Here is a 22351-nt window from a genome sequence, read left to right as displayed (position 1 = left end):
TGACAAACAGAGCAGGGGCGAGGGGGCAGCCCTGTCTGATCGATCTAGAGAGGGGAATCGACTAGGAGAGGGTCCCATTGATCTCAAGTAGGGTAGATGCATCTTTAAGGAGGATTCGAACATAGTCACAAAATTCGCTAGGAAAGCCAAAGGCAAAGAGCATCATGAGGATGAAGTTCCATTCCACCCTGTCATATGCTTTCTTAAAGTCGACAAGGATCATGGCGACATCTTGGTTGGAGGTCCTGGCCCATTCCATGGATTCCCAACTCATTACAAGATTTTCCAGGATGTACCTGCCTTTGATGAAGCCTGTTTGGGTGGAACAGATGAACTTGGGGAGGATCTTCTCAAGTCGAGAGGCTAAGGTTTTGGCCAGGATCTTGTAGGAGACGTTAAGGAGGGTGATTGGCCTCTACTTTTTAATCAGGGCTTTTTCCCCTTCTTTCAGGATAAGCTTAATGATAACCCTATTTATGAATTCCCCCAGGGTGCTTGTGGCAAGGGCTTCATTATAGATATCATAAAGGTTGTCGGCAATCTAGTCAATGTTAGTTTTGTAGAATTTAGCAGGAAGTCCATCAGGGCCTGGGGCTTTGTTATCCTTAAGAGCCTTAATGGCATCCTTGATTTCGTGCATAGTTAGCTTAGCTTTGAGGAGGCTGGATTCGTCCTCAGAGATTCTATTAGGGATAATGGTCCTACATCTGGTGCGGGCATTTGTCGAAGCCTCATTATCCTTAGAGGTAAACAGAGTCTTGTAAAATACTTCAAAGGTTTCTTTGATGTCATAGATATCAAGGAGTTCCTTATTGTCTATAGATATTCTATCAATTTTTTCCCTGATTTGCTTTTGTTTTAGCAGATTAAAGAATATTTTGGAGCCCTTATCACCAAACTGGAGCCAATGGTTACAGGCTCTGATGAAAGCACCTCTGATCTTAACCTGCTGGTGCTTTCTGAGGATATCTCTAGCCTCAGAGACCTGCCTAGCCAAGGTAGGGGAAGAGGGCTGCAGTTGAATTTCATGCTCAAGGGAGTGAAGGCACAGAGTAAGATTTTTTTCTATGAACCTGAAGTCCTTGGCTTTCTTTTGGCCAATGGTTTGGAGAAGAATCTGCCAGGAAGAAATGTTCATCTGCCATCTACTCAAGGGGGATTGGGGGAGATGCGGTTGTAGATTGAAGAGTCTAATTAATTTGATGGCAATAAGGACATCCTCATCTTGCAGCAAGGAGGTATTAAGCAAGAATTTCTTATTGCGGGAGTGGCAAGGGGTGATGGAGTTTCTGATGTTGATAATGGCTAAGATGGGGAAGTGGTCAGACAGGGTAGTTGGTAGGACTGCAATCACATTCCCAAACTGGTTGGGGGAAAAGGAGAAGAAGTCTTTATTAGCATAAAACCTATCTAACCTAGAGTAGATCCGATTGGTGCTTTGCTGAAAGTTGCACTAGGTGTGCCATAGGTTAGGGTTGTCAGGTTTAGTGGCTTCCAAGGGGTCAAAAAGTTGCAGATGCTATTTGAATCTATCCCAATGAGGCTTTTCTAAGTTTTTCCATTCAAATGGGAGACCCACAGCCTTGTCATTCTAGGATTCAGTCATATTAAAGTCCCCAGACATGACCTAGGGAATATTTGGGAGGGAAGCTAACCAATTTCAGAGGGATATTCATTCCTTATAATCGTTAGAAGCATACATGGAGCATATGCCAAAGCAAGAACCCTTCATCTCTAAGGTAGCCCAAGCTACTCTATTACAGGGAGAGTTTCCTTTATCTTTGAGGTGCATAGCCCATTTAGGGGCGAGAAGAAGCCCAACCCCTCCTTTACCTTTCAGTTGGTTGGTACAGATTTTGATTGCATCTTACCAAATGAAGTCAAGTGATGCGTCGAGGGAGAACCCAACATATTTAAGTTCTTGTAACATCAGAAAATCTAAGTTTTTGTGCAAATCCAAAAACCTTTTGATAACACATTTTCTGTCAGGTGACTCAAGGCTACGAATGTTCCATGATATGTATTTCATCAAGGTAGAGGGTTTATGGGGGGCTTGTAGGGAGATCGTTGTTGATCGCCAGATTTCTTCTTGTTTTTGGAGCCCATAGGCCTACCTTTTTTTTTAATAAGGGAGTGTCCTTTCATAGATTCCTCATCATCTTCACTGGTTTCGGGAGGCTCCGCTCTAGTATCGACATTTCCTCCTATGTCGGACCCAGATAACTAGGAGCCTAGAAAGTCGGGGAGCATAGTGCTAGATCTAATTTCTTCTAGACCTTTATTGGCGTATATGACCTCTATTATATGATTGTCCTCTATTTCTTTGAGTGAATTTGAAGCCGAGGGATTAATGATGCTAGTGTCAGAAGTAAGTCCTGCAAGTGAAGAGGAGACCAAATGAACGGGGGTTTCAGATCTGAGGATCATTGCAGGGTTATTGCTAATGCTAGCATCATCATCACGGCTGGGGTTTTCCAACTTATTAACCATATTTCTAACCATAGATTTGACAGGGACTACTCAGGGACCAGGGATTTAGGAGAAGAGGCCAACTGGCTGGAGGAGGAATGGCTAGGGTTTAGGGCTTTGAGAGGGGTAAGTTTACGCCTCCGTTTCCTAGATGTAACAAGCTGGAAACCATCAGTGGGCGAGTCGATGGGGTTGTGAGAGGGGCTGGAAATAGGGATGAGAGGCTCAGAGGCCAAGGGTGTGCGATCAGGCACGAGAGGGTTAGCAACAATAGGAGAGGGATCGGGATCTGTGGACAACACGTCTTTAGGGATCTCAATAATAGGAGGGGGAGGTTGCGTATTATTAACATTTTTAGGGTTTACAAAAGTTTCACCAGAATTATGCATTTGCTTCCTATGACTGATAATTGGGCAATTTTTGCGAATGTGCCCTTCTTTTTTGAAGAGAAAACAAGCATTTAATCCTCCAAGTATTTCAATCGGGCAGATGAATGTGTCTCCGTTAATATCTAGGTTTAAAGATGGTGGAATGTTGATTCCGGGCTTGATTGAGACAAGCATTCTTGCATCTAGGTTGGGCACCAATCTAGCAGTTTCATCAACCCTAACGATTTTACCAAAAGGTGCCATTATTTGGGGAAGAAAATGCCACAAAAAGGGGGGGACATCCTTGAGGATGACCCATCTGGGAGAGGATAGCACAAGGACTTCCTCATTAACTGCCTCTGGAGACCAGGCTAAGGCTCAAAAAGATGTATTTCCAACCGTCCAGTACTAGCGTTTAAGAGCTTCCAACTGGGCTTCATGCGTGTTGAAGAAAATGAGAAAGAGACCTCTCTGAACTTGTCTACAGAATGTAATTTTAAGCCCTAGTTTAAGATTCCATAAATTATGAAACCAGTCGTCTATGAATTTTCTAGGTGGGCATTTTTGAGCATCAACACAGGCAAAAAAGATAGCAGTGTCACTTAACTATGTTTTTTCTGAAATAATTTCATCCAACATTTCAGAGTTCTGAGAAATGCAGAAAGAGCCCGAGGAATTGCAAGGAAGCTTACTGTCTTGATTGGGTCCTTCACCTGCTGGAGTCTTAAGGAAGTGTGCCATTGAGCGGACTCCATCTGTAGTCTGGGCGACGGTCTCGGCGAAGGACTTAGCTAGGGTTGGTAATGTCTATGGTGAGGGTTTAGGATTACTAATATCTCCGTTTGACTCCGACTCCATTGGAAACCAAGGTTAGATCTGCGCCGGGGAGGGCAAGTCGGTGAAGTTAATCGCAATAAATATTTTTAAAGCAGAATAAATGAAAACACGAAATGCAATAGCAAGTGGGCGAAGAAGGATATGCAAACCGAGTGGAGGAGATAAACTCCTCCACGTAGATGTCGTGGAAGTTGCGTCAGCCCCTGCGAGCCTCGATCCGGCTTCCACCCTCAACGCTTTGATTTTCTCACAGAAATAGTTCTCAGAAATCTGGTGGCGTTCGAAGCTTCTGCGACTCCTAGTGCTTTGATTTTCACTCGGAGGAGCATTGGATCGGTTGTAGCATCTTCGGTTTCAAACCTTGCCTCCACAGGGAACTGCAACTTCTCACCTTCCAGGGCCTATCGAAAAGATTTTTGCGCACCTCTCGCACTCTGGGTTGTCTCTTGCGTTTCTTTTCCTGAAGCAAATTTGTCGCTTTTGAGTGTCCTCGACCAAGATTCTGTGCTAGGGTTTCTTTTTCAAAAGATGAGGGTTCTGAAATATTTATGGACGATTGACTCCCGCAAGGGTTTCATACAGGTATTCGAGTTTGTGCCTAATATTTTGGTATTGTATTTGTATCTCATTTAATATAAGTAAAGGTTTTGTACTTTCTTTCCATTGTGGACCAATTGGAATCAAGGTTACGAATGCATGCATAAATCATGAAGAATTAATATTTTTCCAAATACGTTTTAAGTATTTAAAATTAAAAAAACTACTTATAAGAGTTTAAAATAGTCTTGAATGTTGATATGTAAAATTGTGCTATTAATGTATAACCCATGAAGGGAAACTTTTTTCTGGGTATTCAACAATAATGTGCAAGGGAGGGGACCTAGTAGTTGTGCACCTTAACTTTGCGCTTCTCAAAATCCTATGTGGAAATTTCAAATCAGTCCAATTTCTTACAACAACTTACTTGGTAAGTCCCCTACTTATAACTAAGGTTTCAGGGCCACATCATCATGCTTTTTGCTAAGGTGTCTAAAACAATTAAAAAATAAGGCGAGACCAATAGTTGTGCAAAAGGGGCTCCAATAATTGTGCAACTGATAGCATCACATGATGGTTGCTTTTCACAACTAAGCTTGTACATTTGATTCAATTTTGGGTAGTCATCATCAACAATAACAACTTTAAAGTCATAATTATTGATGCAATGTTGTCAAAAAAATTGGACATTAAATCAACGAGTATATATATTAAATCAACAACTTCTATCATAACAATCGGAACATGTTCAACTACTGATCCTCTCCCCTAGATTCGAGTGAAATATTTATAAAAAAAAATATTCACATTAAATTAGAAAAATAAAGAAACTTGAAAATTTGCATTATATTTGTATTAAATAATGTCTTAATTGCATTTAATATTAGTTGGGACATTACAATAACTCAATTATTAGACTCTCAATTTAAACCACTGCTATTCCTAATGTGGGTTGGTATAATGGTCATACTAAGATGGACGTAATTCCATGGACTTAAAGAATTATCCATCATATATCTCAATGGAATACATATGATTTAGAAAATATCTTTTTAGTTTATAAACAATATGAATCCAATGATACAAAGTTTACCCAATCTCTTATCCAATTCAAATCCCAACATAATCAATTTTAAAAACTAACTAATGTTATTACAAGACATACTTATTACAAAGACATATGATGACATAACTCTCCCTACGAAAGAGAAAGATAAGATTACAATGTAAAGACTATATTTTCAAATAGAGGGTGATGCAAGCACATTATGAGATCTTGTCATAATACATATCTATGCACATTTTATAATTTTTTAAAAAGATTTCCTATCGTCCATGCATGCCATTTATACAACCATTAAATATTGAGATTAAATGAACAATCCTTGAAGAAAGATCTCTCTTCATGATTCACTTAGCTTGAGTGTAATTTGAAACTATAAAAATAAGATCTTTATGAGCGTATTGAGTGGATTAAAAAAAAGCTCCCCACAATTACAAATGATTTGGATGCTTTACTGCTACTTAAATCAGTCAATTTAAAAACAAAAAACAAAAAACTGAATTACATAAATATCGGCAGCTACATCAAAAGTCATCCTCCAATTAAACTGTCACAAATAAAAATCCAGTCCATCGAAATCAACATCTACTTTAATTTAGATTTCTTCCCAGAAGATAACATGGACGCGTGTTTGGTTATCCTAGGTTAAGCACCATCCCGCCATAGAAACAGAAAGTCATTACGACAGCAAACGATTTGGGTACTTTACCGTCTCTTTTAAGCCACCAATCATTTCCCCAATGCACGGGAATTGGGACGCTCCTTGCCAGCAAAGCCGCTTTGTTGGCACTCTCTTGGGCGCCCGTAAAAAAAAATCTTCCAAAAATCCCACTCGGAGTTTTGTTTAAATTATTTAGGCCGCAACGAAAGAAAAATACCAAATTTGGTTGGAGATATAGATTCTTGTCAGTCATACGAGATTTTCATTCATTCGTTCGAGGTCCCACGGATGCCCGGTTCGATCCCCTCGAACTTCGTTCTTACACAGATTTACATTGGGTTTTCAACTTCATCTGACCGACGTAGGTGGTGATAGATGGAGCACTGATGAGGTAGCAACGCTTTTGGAATCTCGGATCATTATTGCTTCTTCTATTATTATCGTTTGAGTTTTTGTTATCACCTGCATCAGGTAAAATTAGGCGATGCAGGGTTCGGAAACTTCCTTTCAACTGTGCAACCGCGAGGTTTTAGCAGAATTCACCGGAGATTGAGGCCTTGCCGACTTCCAGCCACGGTGGCGCACTGATTTAGCGAGTGGGTCATAAGTTCTTATCCATATTTAATTTCAATAGCGAATTGAATAAATTAGCGAGACGATACGCTAGTTTTGATGTTTGCACGTTAGGGTTCTGAAATTTTGAGTATGTTTATAGGTCGATATTGTTGTGAACGGTTTGCAACGAAAATTTGGACTATTTTATAGTGAACTGGACAAATTTATGAAATTTAGTTGTTAATGTTCTATATAGGTAGGTTTCATAGGGGATCTTTTGGCAAACTTAGACTATTATTGTGTGGAAATTGAACAAGCTATGATCTTTGTACTGAATGTAAGCCGTCAGTAGGTAATACAGTTTCGACATGTTGCGTTAGGGATACGGAGCTACTGTGTTGTGTGAAAGCGGCGGGAGTTGGGGTTTATTGTACTGATAGAAGTGGAGAGGCTTTAAATCAAAATTGGAGTGTTTTTTGGTGGAAGTTGAACAATTTACTGATTTGTGTACAGAATTTGAGCCGTTGGCTAATAGTTTGTTTTTTATGTTTTTGGTTGCAGTTCCTAAGTGGTAGGGGCCGTGTGATTACAGGTAGAACTTGGGATTCGAATGGACAAAACTGTAGAAAGCTTTGGCAAAAAATTCAGTACGCTTTGATGTTGGCAGGGTTATAGGAAAATAACTGCAATTCTTACTTTGTTGTAAGTATAGAATTGTAGAGTGTTCGAAAACAAAACTGATGTGGAATCTATGAAAACACGATGAGAGCACTGCGTCATGGTAGATGGGAACTGTGGAAGCCAAATTGCATTGCATAGTTGATAAGTTTCGATCATGGATTCCTCGTAGAACAGAGACATCCGATACATCAAGGGTTTTCTGGATGCCCGATCAAAGCTGCAGGGTCTGCTATGAGTGTGACTTGCCATTTACTATATTCAATAGAAGACACCATTGTCGGGTATGTGGTAGGGTTTTCTGTGGAAGGTGCACGGTGATCACAATCCCTGCAGCTTTTGCAGAGGGCCGAAATTATCAACAGGAAGACAGGGAGCGCATAAGGGTTTGCATATTTTGTTACAAGCAATGGGAACTGGAAACTATACCTGCAAAGTGTAATAGCTTGGAATTACTGTCTCCAGGGATCAGCCCTTCGCTCTCCTATTCAAGCTTGGCTAGTAGTGAATTCTCTGGTAATAGTAATAGTACTAATAGTAGCAGCATCAGATCCATTATGCCCCACTCAGCTGTTCCTTATCACCATATCACTTACAGCTCTCGTCTCAATCTGGTAGAAACTAATGGATTGGATCAGGGAAGAAATAGTGATAATACCGATTTGGTTTCCACTCTGGAAAGTGAAGGACCTACTTCCAGTGCTTTTGGAATTCCCACTAACAGGTAACTATTAATCTTCTCTATTTTAAAGCTTTCTTGTCTGCGTGCAGATTGCCTATGGACTTGTTATCTTAAGAGTTGGCAAGAAAAAAAAAAAGAAAATAATTTTCACTGAAAAAATCCGTAGCAGTCAGAATTTGTTGCACCCAAAAACATAAGAAAATAATTTTCACTGTAAAAATCTGTACCATTCAGAATTTGTTGCACCCAAAACACATGAAATGCATATTTATCAGCAATGTTATGCAGGAGTGAGGATGAGGATAACGAATATACTAAACTGTTTGAGGATCCCGAGTGGCGCATTTTGAGGAAGGTAGAAGAAAATTATCAGGGTTGTTCTTTAAATTGTCCCTCTGTATACAGTTTTAATAAAGCCAATTCTTTAGATCTGAGTTTTAAAATTTCAATGGACCAAGATTTCTTGAGCAAAACTCAAACATCTGGCGAGCAGTTTATTGAGGAAAAGATGCCTGGTTCATCTCAAATTGGGGCCCCGGGAACAGAGAATCAATTTTCAGTTACGCAAGAAAGGTCTGGAGAAGAATCAGAGAGCACAGACAATGGTGATGAATGCAATGATGAATCACCTATGTTTGAGTCAACAAGTCCTGAGTCAGAACAGCCAATGGATATTGAGAACAACGGGATTCTATGGATTCCTCCAGAGCCAGAAGATGAAGAGGATGAGAAAGAGACTAGTGTATTTGATGATGATGATGATGATGGATGTGGTTGGGCTTTGCCCCACTCCACAGGCAGCTTTTCTGACAGTGAATACAAGAGCAAGGATAGGGTAAGTGAGGAGCATAGGAAGGCTATGAGAGCGGTCTTGGATGGACACTTTAGGGCTCTTGTAGCACAGCTTCTTAAAGCAGAAAATGTTCCTGTAGGTGAAGAGAACAACAAGGAGAGCTGGTTGGAAATAGTTATCTCATTGTCATGGCAAGCAGCAAGTCTCGTAAAGCCAGATACTAGTAAGGGAGGAGGAGGAATGGATCCAGGGGGATATGTGAAGGTTAAGTGCCTTGCCTGCGGTCATCCATATCAAAGGTAGCTATCACTCCACAGTTTTGTATAGGCTGAAGAAGTCAGTAACAAATCTTTTCTTTTTTAATTGCACCCTTATTGTATATCTCTCTTTAGCTGATATATTTCAGGCATGGGTGTCAACTTTCTTTTTTTGGCCACAACATTTATCAGGCTATAACCCTTTTGACAGTGAAGTGATTAAGGGAGTTGTATGCAAGAAAAATATTGCAAATAGGCGGATGACCAAAAGTTACAAGAACCCCCGGTTGCTAATTTTGGGAGGTGCTCTTGAATATCAGCGGGTTTCAAATGTTCTGTCATCACTTGATACCTTGATTCAACAGGTAAAACTAAGCTTCCCTTTCATTTTGTTTGTTTGATACAAATGTGGATCTATATCTGTATTCTGTTGTGACAACTCGCCTACTTTAGGAAAAAGAACATCTCAAGATGACTGTAGCAAAGGTAGAAGCTCATCATCCTAACGTGCTGCTGGTTGAGAAATCTGTGTCTCGTCCAGCACAAGACTATCTGTTGGCAAAAGAAATATCTTTGGTGTTGAATATTAAAAGGCCTCTTCTGGAGCGTATAGCTCGGTGCACTGGTGCACAGATTGTTCCCTCAGTTGATAATCTCACTGCAGCAAAAGTGGGTCACTGTGAGTCCTTCCACGTGGACAAATTTGTGGAGGAGCATGACAGTGCTGGACAAACAGGAAGAAACCCGCCAAAAACCTTGATGTTCTTTGAAGGCTGTCCGAAGCCACTTGGTTGCACGGTAACTCTTCTGCATCTCTGTACTGACAATTTGATATTCATATCCTTTGGACTATTCAACAAACATCTTTCATTACGGAATACAGATGTATAAATTTTTGAAGGAAAATCTGTTAAAAAGATAGTATTAAATCAGGATTTTGCATTTTTTGGTATAAAAAAAAGTCTCCATCTGCAAAAATATGTACAGGACGAAGGGTTCCTTGTGCTCCATTGAACTGTAAAAAGCTGAAATGAAAAATTAGATTTGATAGGGGCCCCATATCTTCTCCTTGAATGCAGTTATCATGCCCTTTATGAATCAGGTTCTGATCTGAAGTGAAGGGCCACCTCTTCTAAGGATCTCCTTAAGATATCAACTGATGAGGACATGCTGGGATCCCACTTCCAGAATAAACTGATTCCATACTTTCCTCCCATCCTAACTTTATTTATAATTTTATTATTATATAAAATTTCATTAATATTTATAAATTTTAATTTTATTAATATATTAGATTTTATTTTTAATGTATTTTAATTATAGTATATATAAGTTTATATAGTTTAATTTTTTATATTTAGTATATTATATTAAATTTTAATATTTTTAGTTTTAATATGATATATATAAACTTAAATACTTATAAATTTAATATACTTATAATTAGACTTTAATAATATTTTAATATTACCTTTGTATTATTTGAATTTAATTACAAATTTTTCTTGATTTTTATCAATGACGAATTTGTGCTGAATTTTCTTCACTGAAATTGAACAAACACAAACCTTGTGACGAAGGCTATAGATCTTGGATTCAATTTTGAGTAACTGTAGGTCATGTATTGACTGACATTCCACAAGACCATAGGCATTGTTAAAGTATCTTAATTATAAAAAGTAATGTTTTCTCAAGCAGAGGTATAACTATAAATGATAACTTCTTGCCAACAAAATTTCCAAGATTTCTAGAAGCCTTCTTGTATGTTCAACCCATTCTGAAATGATTCATTCAACTTTCAGAATAGATCAAATAGAAAGATAAGTTAAATCCTTGGTTTGTTTGTGAAATATTTAGAGTATATTTGGAGGAGATCTCCACCTTGTTCATGGATATATTTGGGAAGCCATTTGTAGAATTGTGAAGAGAGTTGGCAAGGTCTATTGATCCTTAATATATCTTCCTATGCTTACAAGGAAGATCAGACTCAATCAAATTATCCAGGATCATCTTGATAGCTTACAGCATGAACATAAGAAACACAAGCAACAATTGAGGTGACATTTTCTCACTAAGAATTGTTGGAACCCATTTGGGCATCCTAAAAAGATTTCCTTGGAGGTTTCTTTTCTATCTCCCATGTCTACTATTTTTTCTAATCTCAATCCTAACTCTAGTGAATGAAGAAGTGATGAATAGATATTGATGCATCTGTTGGGTAATAAGTCAAATTACCAAAGTGACTCTTGTGTATTTTTGTAGAACTGTATTACTGTACATGTCTTCTCCTTGAAATTTGATTGGCTGTTAGGATTAGCCACTATTTTAGTGCAAAAGAATGTTGCTCATGTTGTAAACTGGTTTCTGTTTGCCTTGGTCTTTAACAATTCTATGTGAAGTATTAAATCTATGCTGGAGAAGCAAATGCTATAAGAATCTTAAATGCAGTAGAAAATATTAACTTTACTTTCACAATATAACAAGAGATAGGAAACTCTATTGGGTAAAAACTTAAGAAAAACAAAGATCTGCCATATTAATTCAACTGTCCACAATAGAATAAGATATTTTGTATTTTTGCTTAATCCTAATCCATTTGCGAGTATTTATAGTCACATCAGTAAGGACAAGAGAATGGGTATAAAGCCATGGACCAAAAAACCATCTATAAGGGCCTAAATGTTTTTTTTCTTGGTCCTTTTGTCCTTGAACCTTTGTATGGGTACCCTTCCAGTTGTTGAATGCTTTGCATAGGGGGTCATGTGTACATAATTAGCTGCTAAGGGTAGCTATGCCTACTGGTTTCTTGCACCAAGAAAACTTACCAATTTTCATGAACTTCATCAATGAGTCAACAGCCTTCTCCAGCAACACCTTTTTTGTGTTAAACCATGTCCAACAAAATAACATTGCACATCAGTATGCTTCATCTGAGCTTAATAAATAGGCTTAATTACCAAACAGATTGCACTTGATTATCTCCATATATGCTTACAGCTGTTTGTAAGAAAAAAATATGAACAGGAGCCCTATAACTACACTACTTTGCATGCACAACTGGCTGGCATGTACTTTGGCATTTGCAGTTGAGAGTGCAACAATTGCCCGCCTGTTGTTTTTCCAACTGATTGCTCCACCAAAGAAATTGAACACACAAGCACTTGTAGATCTTTGGTAATCAGTATCTCCAGCCTTGTCAACATCAATGAAACTTATTATGTCTAATAATGTTCACCTTAGATCTTCTTTGCCATTGGAGTGCATAATTCGATGCAATCTGACAAGCCAAAAAAATATCTAAAGACTCTTTGATGTAGTCCAATGTCCCTTCCCTAGTTTTGACTGATATCTTCTCAAACTCCCACTACATGGACAATGTCTAGTTTGGTATGGACCATAGTATATATAAAGTCTCCAAAAACACTTGCGTAAGGAACTAGACCCATGTCCTCAATATCCTCTTTTCTCCTTGGACACTATCTTGTAGATGACTTAAAATCAATAAGAATAGGAATGTTAATAGGTTTGCATTCTTGTATTCTTAATCTCTCAATATAGTCTTGACATGTCTACTTTGATTCAACTAGAGTTTTTTGTTTAAACTTAATATTTTAATTTCCTTATCCAAAATAAAGTTTGAAGCACTAAGATCTGTAATGTCCCCTAATTGGGTATGCCTTAATTAGTGGATTTCGAGATTACCTTTCACCTGACTGAAGCCCTGCAAGCAGTTTAGAAAATCTCTTACAACAATAATCCCTGTAAACAGATTAGTGAGTTCATATCAGAACAATAGTCAGATTAGTGAATCTGTATCAGAACAGGAAATCGGATTAGAACAGTAAATCAGATTATCATAATCAGTAGCAGATTTATCGACTCAATCATTAAACATTCTAAATGTCTTGAAGGGCTCAACCATAGGAGAGCATGGGAGAATGTGACTTCGATGGGGTGTCTCAGACCCTCTACCCTAGGCCCAAGAGCGGATATACCATCCCTCATGGCCTCATGTGGCCCATGCCATCCAGATGAGGTGGTCTACCCGGTGAGGTGTCCCCTTTCTGTTATCCCCTCATCTTGCCAACGCTCTCCTTCTATCTATGATTGGTCTCCTTGTATTAAATTTTAATGCACCATGATAGGAAAAAGAGGTTGCAACAGGTTGCCCTGGAAACCGTCTCCTCTAGGCCGAAGGGCAGTACCCTCCCTAGCCTCATAGAACCATCTAGTCCCCTCAGAGGTGGCATACCTAGAGGAATGCCACTTCACCGTACCCCTCTTGCAGATCCATTTCCCTCATGGCTAGAAACGCTCAAAAAATATGGAGGAATACAGTAACACAATTAACTGCAGAATGTTATTAAATCAGACTGGTATCTATTAGAGTATGTATAATCAATTATGACAGCAGTATATTAATAATAATAACAAATAGGCAGAAATATAAATACACAGTCACGGTGCCCAATATGTATGCATATAGAACTCATACCACACTGTTTTAGTTAATTTCTCTGCTATATGCTTAATGCTTTATCCAATATATCCAGAGCCAGATCGATTGAATGAATTCCTTTGATTGTATGATTATTGGTGAGTGATAATGTAATGACACGCTGGTTTGATATATTGGAGAATGGTGATTGAATGAATGCTGATCTGATAGAATGATTTGTTGATTGATTATTTTCTTGGTTGGAATGATGATTGATAAGTGATCCTTGAATGATTTGGAATGATCTCTTCGATACTTCATTGGTGAAAGGGTCACCACCCTTCATTGCCACCTTTGAGAATAATAAATCATTCCCCAAGTTGATCTCCCGTGGATGTACTCCTCAAATGAAACCTTGTCCCCTTTATATCTTCTAATGTGAGAGAGAGTCACACCTCGGCATCATGTTTGCCCTTTGCAAGGATCACAATCTTTCATAATTATCACTCATGAAAATAGTCACAACCTTTCATATTTCTCACCCTTCGAAAGAGTCAACCCATCATCATTTCTGCCCCTTTGAGAGAGTCATTTCCTCATTTTCTTCCCATTCCTTCTTCCATTTATCTTTCCTTAATTCCTGTGCTCCACTCTTTTTCCCCCTTCCCCCTTATCCTTTTCTCAAATGAATTCTTCCCCCTTTTATATCTCATGTTTGAGGGAGTCATAACTCTTCATGGCATGCCTCTTGACCTTTCATTAAACTTAGTTAACTTGTAATTATATTATATTATCATTATTTTTTTTTTTATATTTTAATTTTATTATTGTTTATTATTAAATCCTACTTCAGAAAAGGGACATTACAGTCCATCCCGCCCAAGATTGCTTGTCCTCAAGCAATGATCATTGAGTGTTCAAGATGATTCCCAAGATGATCACGAGAAAGTTGAGATTGAATATTCTTGATTATTTCCTTATTGTTTCCAATCAGCAACATGTCATTAACATATAATATTACAATAATAAAATACTTACCAACCTTTTTGAAATATACATAGTGTTCAGCATTGCTTTGTTCAAATCCAAGCCCCATCACATAAGTATAAGTTTTAAAATTTGTATTGCTTTTTAAAATGTCCAGTTTTACCGTAGTTCCAACATTTCATCACAAGTCTTTTGGAAATTTAGATTTACATTTCAAATGTCTGCCCCCTTGTTTTCATTTCTCCCTTGGGAACCACCTCTCACAAATAAGGCTTTCCTCCATATATTTTCACCTTATTTCTTCAGATAACTAGAAAGTGACCACCTCTGCAAGCTTTAATGTATTCATAAGATTATCCCATGAACATTAACATGAGAAAGCAATACATTTATCTTCTACATCCATTTCAACATCAATTGAGGGACGCAACGTTACTTTTTATCATCCTATAGCTTTTTAGTGTTGGCTTACCTTGAGATATTCAAGAGCATCTTCTTGGACACAACTCATGAACCTCTATCCACAAGGATTTCTTTCATTGTAAACTTTCATTACCCAAAATTTTGGCCATTAAATTTCTGTATCTCCATCCTTGAATTACTAGCCATTCTGTTTTTACACTTGAAATTTGCCTGTATGTAACTTCCACTCAAGAAAAGGATTATCATTTGGACAATATGCCCTTGCTCTCAAATGACTGATTCCACATGAATTGAAATAATATGGATAAACCTACACAGGGAAAACAATACTAACATGGTCTTAAATGTAGTAGAAAGAAATAATGGTGGACTCACAACAAAATCTATGCGTGAGAAACAATTTTGACAAAATATTATATGTGGGAGAAAGAAATAATGGCAATCACAACAGTACATGAGAAATCCATACAAGAGAAGCAATATGAATATAATCTTCTAAATGTATTAGAAAGAAATAATGGCACTCACAACATAACAAGGTAATTTACCTTGTAAAACCCTTTGGGGAAAAAGGCCAACAAAAACATCATTCACTTATTGCATGAACTTATTTGTTCACATTACAATAAGATATTTTGGACTTTTGCTTAAACCTAATATATGTGCAAGTATTTATAGGGTAATCCATGGTTTCAAAACTTACGATTTGGCAAAGACTCAATGAATTAAAAAACACTTAAGTTCATTAAAAAATATGGATATTTTGCAAAACACAATTACATAATATATGAGATGAGCCTATAGATTGTTGGGGAAGTGCCTCCTTTTAAATTTGTGTACATAGTATGATATTGCAATAAGATATTTCGGAACTTATTTGTTCACATTACAATAAGATATTTTGGACTTGTGCTTAACCCTAATATATGTGCAAGTATTTATAGGGTGATCCATGGTTTCAAAACTTATGATTTGGCAAAGACTCAATGAATTAAAAAATACTTAAGTTAATTAAAAAATATGGATATTGTGCAAAACATAATCACGCAATATATGAGATGAGCCTATAGAATGTTGGGGAAGTGCCTCCTTTTAAATTGGTATACATCGTATGATGACATCATCACGTGAATACAATGGCTAATAATATGATATGAATCATATGATGACATCGGCATGTGAATACAATAGCTAATAATATGACATGAATCGTATGATGATTGAATCATCTTCAGAAAGTACAATTTCATTTAAGTTACAACAGTTTACATTTCTCTCTTTGTTTCATACATTCTACAAATGGTTGGGGTCCTATTTTTTCTTGTTGATTGCCTTGCTAGCTCTATCCTTGAAATTCAAGATAATGATTCCTTAGGACCCTCCTTATCCTCAACCATGATCTCCCTTGTAGTATTGTTAGGTGGCTTCCTTGGCCTTGTCCATGGCTTTATTTAGCTAACCCATTAAATTTTGCATTCCACCCACCAAGTGCAAAACCCCAACTAAAGGCTCCAACATATACAAGAAAACTAAAGTTGCATTTAAAAATAATACTTAAAAACTTGAAGAATATGGAGTAATTACAATTTAGAAAATGTGAATTTAAAGGAGGAGTTTAAATTTAAATAGAAGCTTCATGTTACGTTCATGATCTCATTAGTGCTCTTTGCAAAGACATCATCAAAAACTGTTGTCAAGGCCTTCTTTGAATAAGCAGAATTCATTTGCGTTTTTCTCACAAACATTTGTTTGAGAGCTGTTATCAAACTCTAAATGCTTTGCATGGTGATAAAGTTAGTCGCAAACCTTGTGGTACTTACTTGCACAAGCTCCTTCCCTTAAGTGTGCTATCTTGTCAAGTTGAGTACTCAAGGGTGTTTGTAGATACATTTTGGTGATGTTCCTGGACAGCCAATCAAGTTTGCCTATGTCCTTTAAGAAAAGATCAAGGAAATGTGGAGCACAAGGGTCCAAAACAAATGATGGGTGTTTATCTCGAAGTAGTTTCCTTGGGACTCGTATATTGTAGCATTAACTTGCACTACTTGAACTACACTCCTTATGACAACCTATATTACAACTTTCAACATTTTACTCAGTTTCTTTACATTTTTGACTATGTTCGAGGCATCAATGGACTTTGAGAACATCGGCTGATCACTTGAAGCAACTGGAAAGTTGATGAGCACGTACATACTTCCATCTGCGCACCCATTAATTTGTCTCACTATACCCTTACAGCTATTTGTCAGAAGAAAACATCTAAACACAACCTCTATAACCATACGACTTCCTTGCATGCATAACTGGTTACCATGTGTTTGACTTTTGTAGTTGAGAATGCAACTATTGCTTGCTTGATGTTTATCCAACTGATTGCTCCACCAAACAAATTAAACACATAATGATTGCTCCATCAAACAAATTAAACACACAACCACTTTACTCAAACATTTTTTTTTTAAGTTTGCTACACTCTTGACTATGTGTGAAGCACCGATGGACTTCAAGAATGTCATATTACTATTTTTATTTTACTTTGTATTCTGCCATCTGAGTTTACATTCTAATTTACTATCTCTTCAATAATTCACATTCTAAATTTAATTGATGTTATTTTTCCTTGTTTATATATATTATCATTATTCACACATCTATATAATAATTATTTAATTAATGGATATAATAAGTTATGTATACAAAAATTAGTATATATCCAATAAATTAAGATCACATTAAAAAGACATCAGCAGCGACCAAGAGAGGGAAACAACGTTTCATTAGAAGGTTGCCACCACTGATTGGACATGCACCTTGAAGCGGTCAAGGAGGATATTTAAATATCTCCCCATGCACTCCTGGAAGGAGGTAAGAGGAGCAGCGAAAGAGTTTGGCTCTCAAGCTTTAATAAAATTAGTTTATAGACAGCAAACAGAATACAGCCAGGTATGTGGCATTTATTTGATAATTTAAGTAATTACTATAATAGATTCAGAAGATAATAATTAAAGAAAAAAAGGGCTAAATTATAATAGATAATAAACACAGAATTATGTAAGCACTAATATCAATTAATAATTTAGAATTAAAGCGGAATTATGAGTATGAATAACAGTTATATTACATAATAGAAAATTAGAAATAGAAGTATGAGAGCATAACAATTTATTAGTGAATTCAATGTAAATAGAAGAATATACATATACATTTATAAGATGGAATTATACAATTTGTCTAAGATTATAAATCTATATAAATAGGTAAATGGAATATGACATTTACAATGTTACATACATAATACATAGAGAATTGTTGTATGGTAGCCTAATCTTTAATCTTTCCTATTGCCCTGAAGAAGGTCGGAATGTTAGGGAGAGGCAGGACGGATACCTCACAAGATGGGTAAGTCCCGCGGTGGAATGGACCATGCTACATCATACAAAGGCATTAGATAAGACGTGCGATGGATTGGGCATGGGTTACATCATACAGAGGTACTATTTGTGTAGGATAGTTACTAGCACCCTAAAGTGATTATTCCTATCCTTTGTAGGGTAGAGGATTAGGTTAGAGCTAAGGATTGGGGCTTAAATATAATGGTTATCAGATGTATTATGGATGCTAAAGGTTCCTTAATTATTGAATCTAAGCATAATAAATGTGTTGATAAACCTTAGTTAAGGGTAACTGTAGTACTAAATTGTTATAATTATGCTTTTAGGGTTTTTTAGGAAGGGGACATTACAAAAAACATCAGCTGACCACATTAGGCAACTAGAAAGTTGATGAGTTTGTAGTTCCATCTATTTGTCCACCCATATGTTGCATCCATACTTGCACCATAATTTATTCTGCTCTTCCATAACTAACTCCGTATTTTCCATTTGCTGTTTGGAGCAACCCATGTACTCTTTCCCTGCAATTGTCATGACTATGACCAAATTGCCCGAATATGGGATTCTTACCATGTTGAATAGAAGGATGTAATACCAAAAATTTACTCTTATCTCATGCTTGTCCTTGTTCAAAAATGTACCTTCCAATGAAGGCTTAAACTTGGTGTGTTTTTTGGTAAATTCCTTTTTGGCATACAGCTGTAGCTTGATGAAGTGGATGAGCTTCGAATTTGCAGACCATGACAGTAACCCACAATCTCTATACCCATACCTTGATTCTTGTGGTATATTGGAATTCATTATGGAGGAAATGGCTACTTGTGTCCTTTTCTTTTTTAATCTTTTTTGCACTATTAAATATAGGGGGGCATGTTTCTACCCCACTTAACCTTTGGTTGAACATTTGAGCACAATTGTACATAATGGTTGGAGATTCGTGCAAGGTGGTATTTGAGGCAATTGATGCCTCCACTCATCTTCAGCCCACCAAAGTTATGAATGAGTTCTCCCACGATTTGTCTTGGTACACAATGCTTCCATACATTAGTTCAATTGGAATGGATGTGAAAAAGATCTTGAATTGGGATTCTCTCATTATAAGAAATGCACAAAAAATCAGAAATCTAATGCTAATTTTGGAAAACATACTTGAAGAAGTTTGCAGAAATTTCTATTCTTCAATCCCTTAAATCAAGAGCCCAAAGAAATCAAGTGTAGTTGGGAATGACTAAAGAGAGGTGAATGTAGTTAAGTAGGCGAGTTTCAACATTTTTTCAGTGTTTCTTGCATGCTGTTAGTGCATTTGTAGTGTTTATGGTGCATTTGGATGTCTATGCTATGTGTAGGCAAGTCCATGATAGCTATTTACATGATACATAAGAAAACTTGGTGATTACCTCCCATGGGATCCCTTGTGAGTAGTAGTGTAGGCTTATTTGAGTGTAACTTACACAACCACCCTTTCCACTCACTAGTACTTGGAAAGTACTAAAACTTTAGGCAGATCAATATAGGAAATTGTTGAGTAGTATTACAATACAATGGATATAAAAACATGGGCCAAAAAACTACCTATAAGGGGCCAAAACCTTTTTCTTGGGAGCTTTGACTTCAAACTCTCTATATGGGGGTCATTGGCTCCCCATATCCTCCAGTCAAGATTATGCCTTGAACCCTCCTAACTGTGGCAAGGTGTAAAATCTTTAAGGTGTGTAAAACATGCAAAGTACGATACATTTCAAATGAATCCTCCTTGTTGTGTACTTTTATGGGGTCCATGCATACATAATTAGTTGTTAAGGGCAATTATCCCATCAATTTCTTGCCCTAAGAAAACAATGAATAGCTATAACTCCTACACCTAAAGATCACATTAATAGAAAGCAATATTGTTAAGAGTAGGATTATGGAATAAGAATCTTAGTGTTCCACAGGGATGCATCCCCCAAAAATCTCCACATTTTCAGGATGACGTCTTTGGGATGTGGGTACTTGGAGAAAATGTCCCTTGTTGTCCCACCACCACTGCTCAAGAGTCGGGAAGGTTTCCAGGTTGTCCCTTGGTTTGGGGATGTCTTGGGAACTCCAGAAGGTCCTCGAGACGTCCAAGGGATTCGAAGGAGTTTCCCATCCATCTCTGGGAGTTTTAGGTATCCCCAATGGCAGTAAAATAAAAAGTTCAATAGTTTTTAAAAATCAAAATTTCTGTCTATGGGCTCCCCCCAAACTTGAAGCACTCACAAAAACCTTATAAATAGCAGGGTTACCGGGAGACGCATCTCCGACAATGTTAAAAACATGAACAATAATGTAATGTCCCCACTTTGAAATAGGATTTAATAATATATAATAATAATAATAAGATTAAAATACCAAAGAATAAAAATAACATTAAATTAAAATATAAAATTAAATATAATTAAAATTTAACTAAGTTAATGAATTGTCAAAAGGCATAAAACAAAAAGTTGGGACTCCCTCAAACATGAGATATAAAAGGGAGAAGAGAGCCTCATTTGAGAGGGGGAGGGAGGAGAAAAGAAAGAAGGGAGCATGCAAATCAAGGGAGAGTCAATGGAAGAAGGAAGGAATGGGAAGTAAATAAGGAAGTGACTTTTCCAACGGAGGGTAGAAATCATGAAAGGTTGTGACTCTTTTGAAGGGTGGTGATTGTGAAAGGTTGTGACCCTTTCAAAGGGTTGTGATTGTGAAAGGTTGTGTCTATTTCGAAGGGTGGTGATTGTGAAAGATTGTGACCCTTTCGAAAAGTGGTGATTTGTGAAAGGTTTTGACTCTTTCAAAGGGTGATGATTGTGAAAGGTTGTGATGCTTTCCAAGGGTGGCGATTGTGGAAGGTTGTGACTATCACGAAGGGTGGTGATTGTGAAGGGGTGTGACTTCTCCTCCACAATGGAAGATATACAGGGAAGGAGGTCTCATTTGAGGGGAGGAAGAGAGAACAATTGGGGAAAGAATATATAATGTTAAAAGGTAGCAATGAAGGGTGATGACCCAATTCTATTGAAGGGTGGTGACCCAAGTCTTATGAGAAGTGGTGACCCTTTACCAATGAAGTATAAAGAGATCATTCCAATTATTCAATGATCACTTATCATTCATCATTCCAATCATTCAAATCAAGCAACAATCAAGTAGCAAATCATTCTATCAAATCAGCTTACATTCGATCATCATTCACCAATATATCAAACCAGCCTTCATTACACTATCACTCACCAATACCTCAAATCATACAATCAAAGGAATTCGTTCAATCAATCAATTATTTATCAATCAGCGATCCATCAGAAGATAGAGACTGGATTACTTCTGCAATTGACACACAGCTGTGCGATTATACGTTCTTTTTTTGGTATGAACTATATACATAGTGACTGTTTATATCTGCATTCTTCAGATTTATATATACTGCTGTTTACGATTCTCAAACATAGCATAGTATTACTATATATATCTACTCCTGCATATTTATGACAAATCATATGCTGCTGATAAGATTGTCTATATATATTCTGAATGTAGACCTGATTATGGATATTCTGTAGTTAACTGGCTTTACCTGAGACTTGTGTATATCTTCTTATAATCTGAGTGCTTCTCAGCCATGACAGAGGATGAGGAGCTTACCAGTAGGGGGAACGGTGTTGGGGTCACCCCTAAGCATGCCACCTCATATGTATGGCTGGGTCCACATGAGGCCAAAGTGGGGCGTAGGTGCTCTGCCTTTGGGCTTAGGAGGGTTAGACTTAGGGCACGCTATTGGGGTAAACCCTTATCCTCTCTACCATGGTGATGGATGGAATCATGTGAGTAGGAGAAGATGACATGATTGAGGGGAAATGGTTATAAGGATGCCTCACTAGGTATGCCACCTCATATGTATGGCATGGGCCACATGAGGCCAAAGGGGGGCATAGGTGCACTGCCTTTGGGCCTAGGGTTGAGGGTCACAAGGACACCCTATCATATTACCCATCCTAGCTTACTATGATTAGAGGTTGCTTTAATTAGAATAGAGAATCTTACAATCAAATAGCAAGTTGCGATTTGTGTTCATGAAATCTGCATGTATAGTTTAATTTGTAAATGTCATTTACTTTTATACTATGACTATATGCTGTTTTCTAACTTATTGCAGGATTTTCCTTTTAGAAGATAATGGTACCCTCTCTGTAACCCTTCCTTAT

At 37.4% G+C, this 22351-nt stretch overlaps 1 protein-coding gene across 3 annotated transcripts in view; it reads left to right on the top strand.

Annotated features, from left to right (window-relative positions):
* Positions 1-6030: 6030 nt before the first annotated feature.
* LOC131035024 (1-phosphatidylinositol-3-phosphate 5-kinase FAB1B) overlaps positions 6031-22351 on the top strand; it is a 61647-nt gene continuing 45326 nt past the window's right edge. Inside the window, exons 1-6 of one of the 3 annotated variants that reach the window (XM_057966661.2) lie at positions 6031-6326; positions 6417-6531; positions 7052-7892; positions 8139-8942; positions 9112-9265; positions 9354-9698. In XM_057966661.2, the coding sequence (XP_057822644.2) occupies positions 7276-7892; positions 8139-8942; positions 9112-9265; positions 9354-9698 (1920 nt within the window). In that variant the 5' untranslated portion in view covers positions 6031-6326; positions 6417-6531; positions 7052-7275. Of the gene's footprint in view, positions 6327-6406; positions 6532-7051; positions 7893-8138; positions 8943-9111; positions 9266-9353; positions 9699-22351 lie in introns of all 3 variants that reach the window. The other 2 variants (XM_057966660.2, XM_057966662.2) reach the window with 2 other exon arrangements.

Source organism: Cryptomeria japonica, chromosome 2 (genome assembly GCF_030272615.1).
Source record: "Cryptomeria japonica chromosome 2, Sugi_1.0, whole genome shotgun sequence".
In the NCBI taxonomy this organism is placed as follows: domain Eukaryota; kingdom Viridiplantae; phylum Streptophyta; class Pinopsida; order Cupressales; family Cupressaceae; genus Cryptomeria; species Cryptomeria japonica.
The sequence above is the reverse complement of the archived record's forward strand: the minus strand, read 5'-3'. Positions and strand labels throughout refer to the sequence as shown.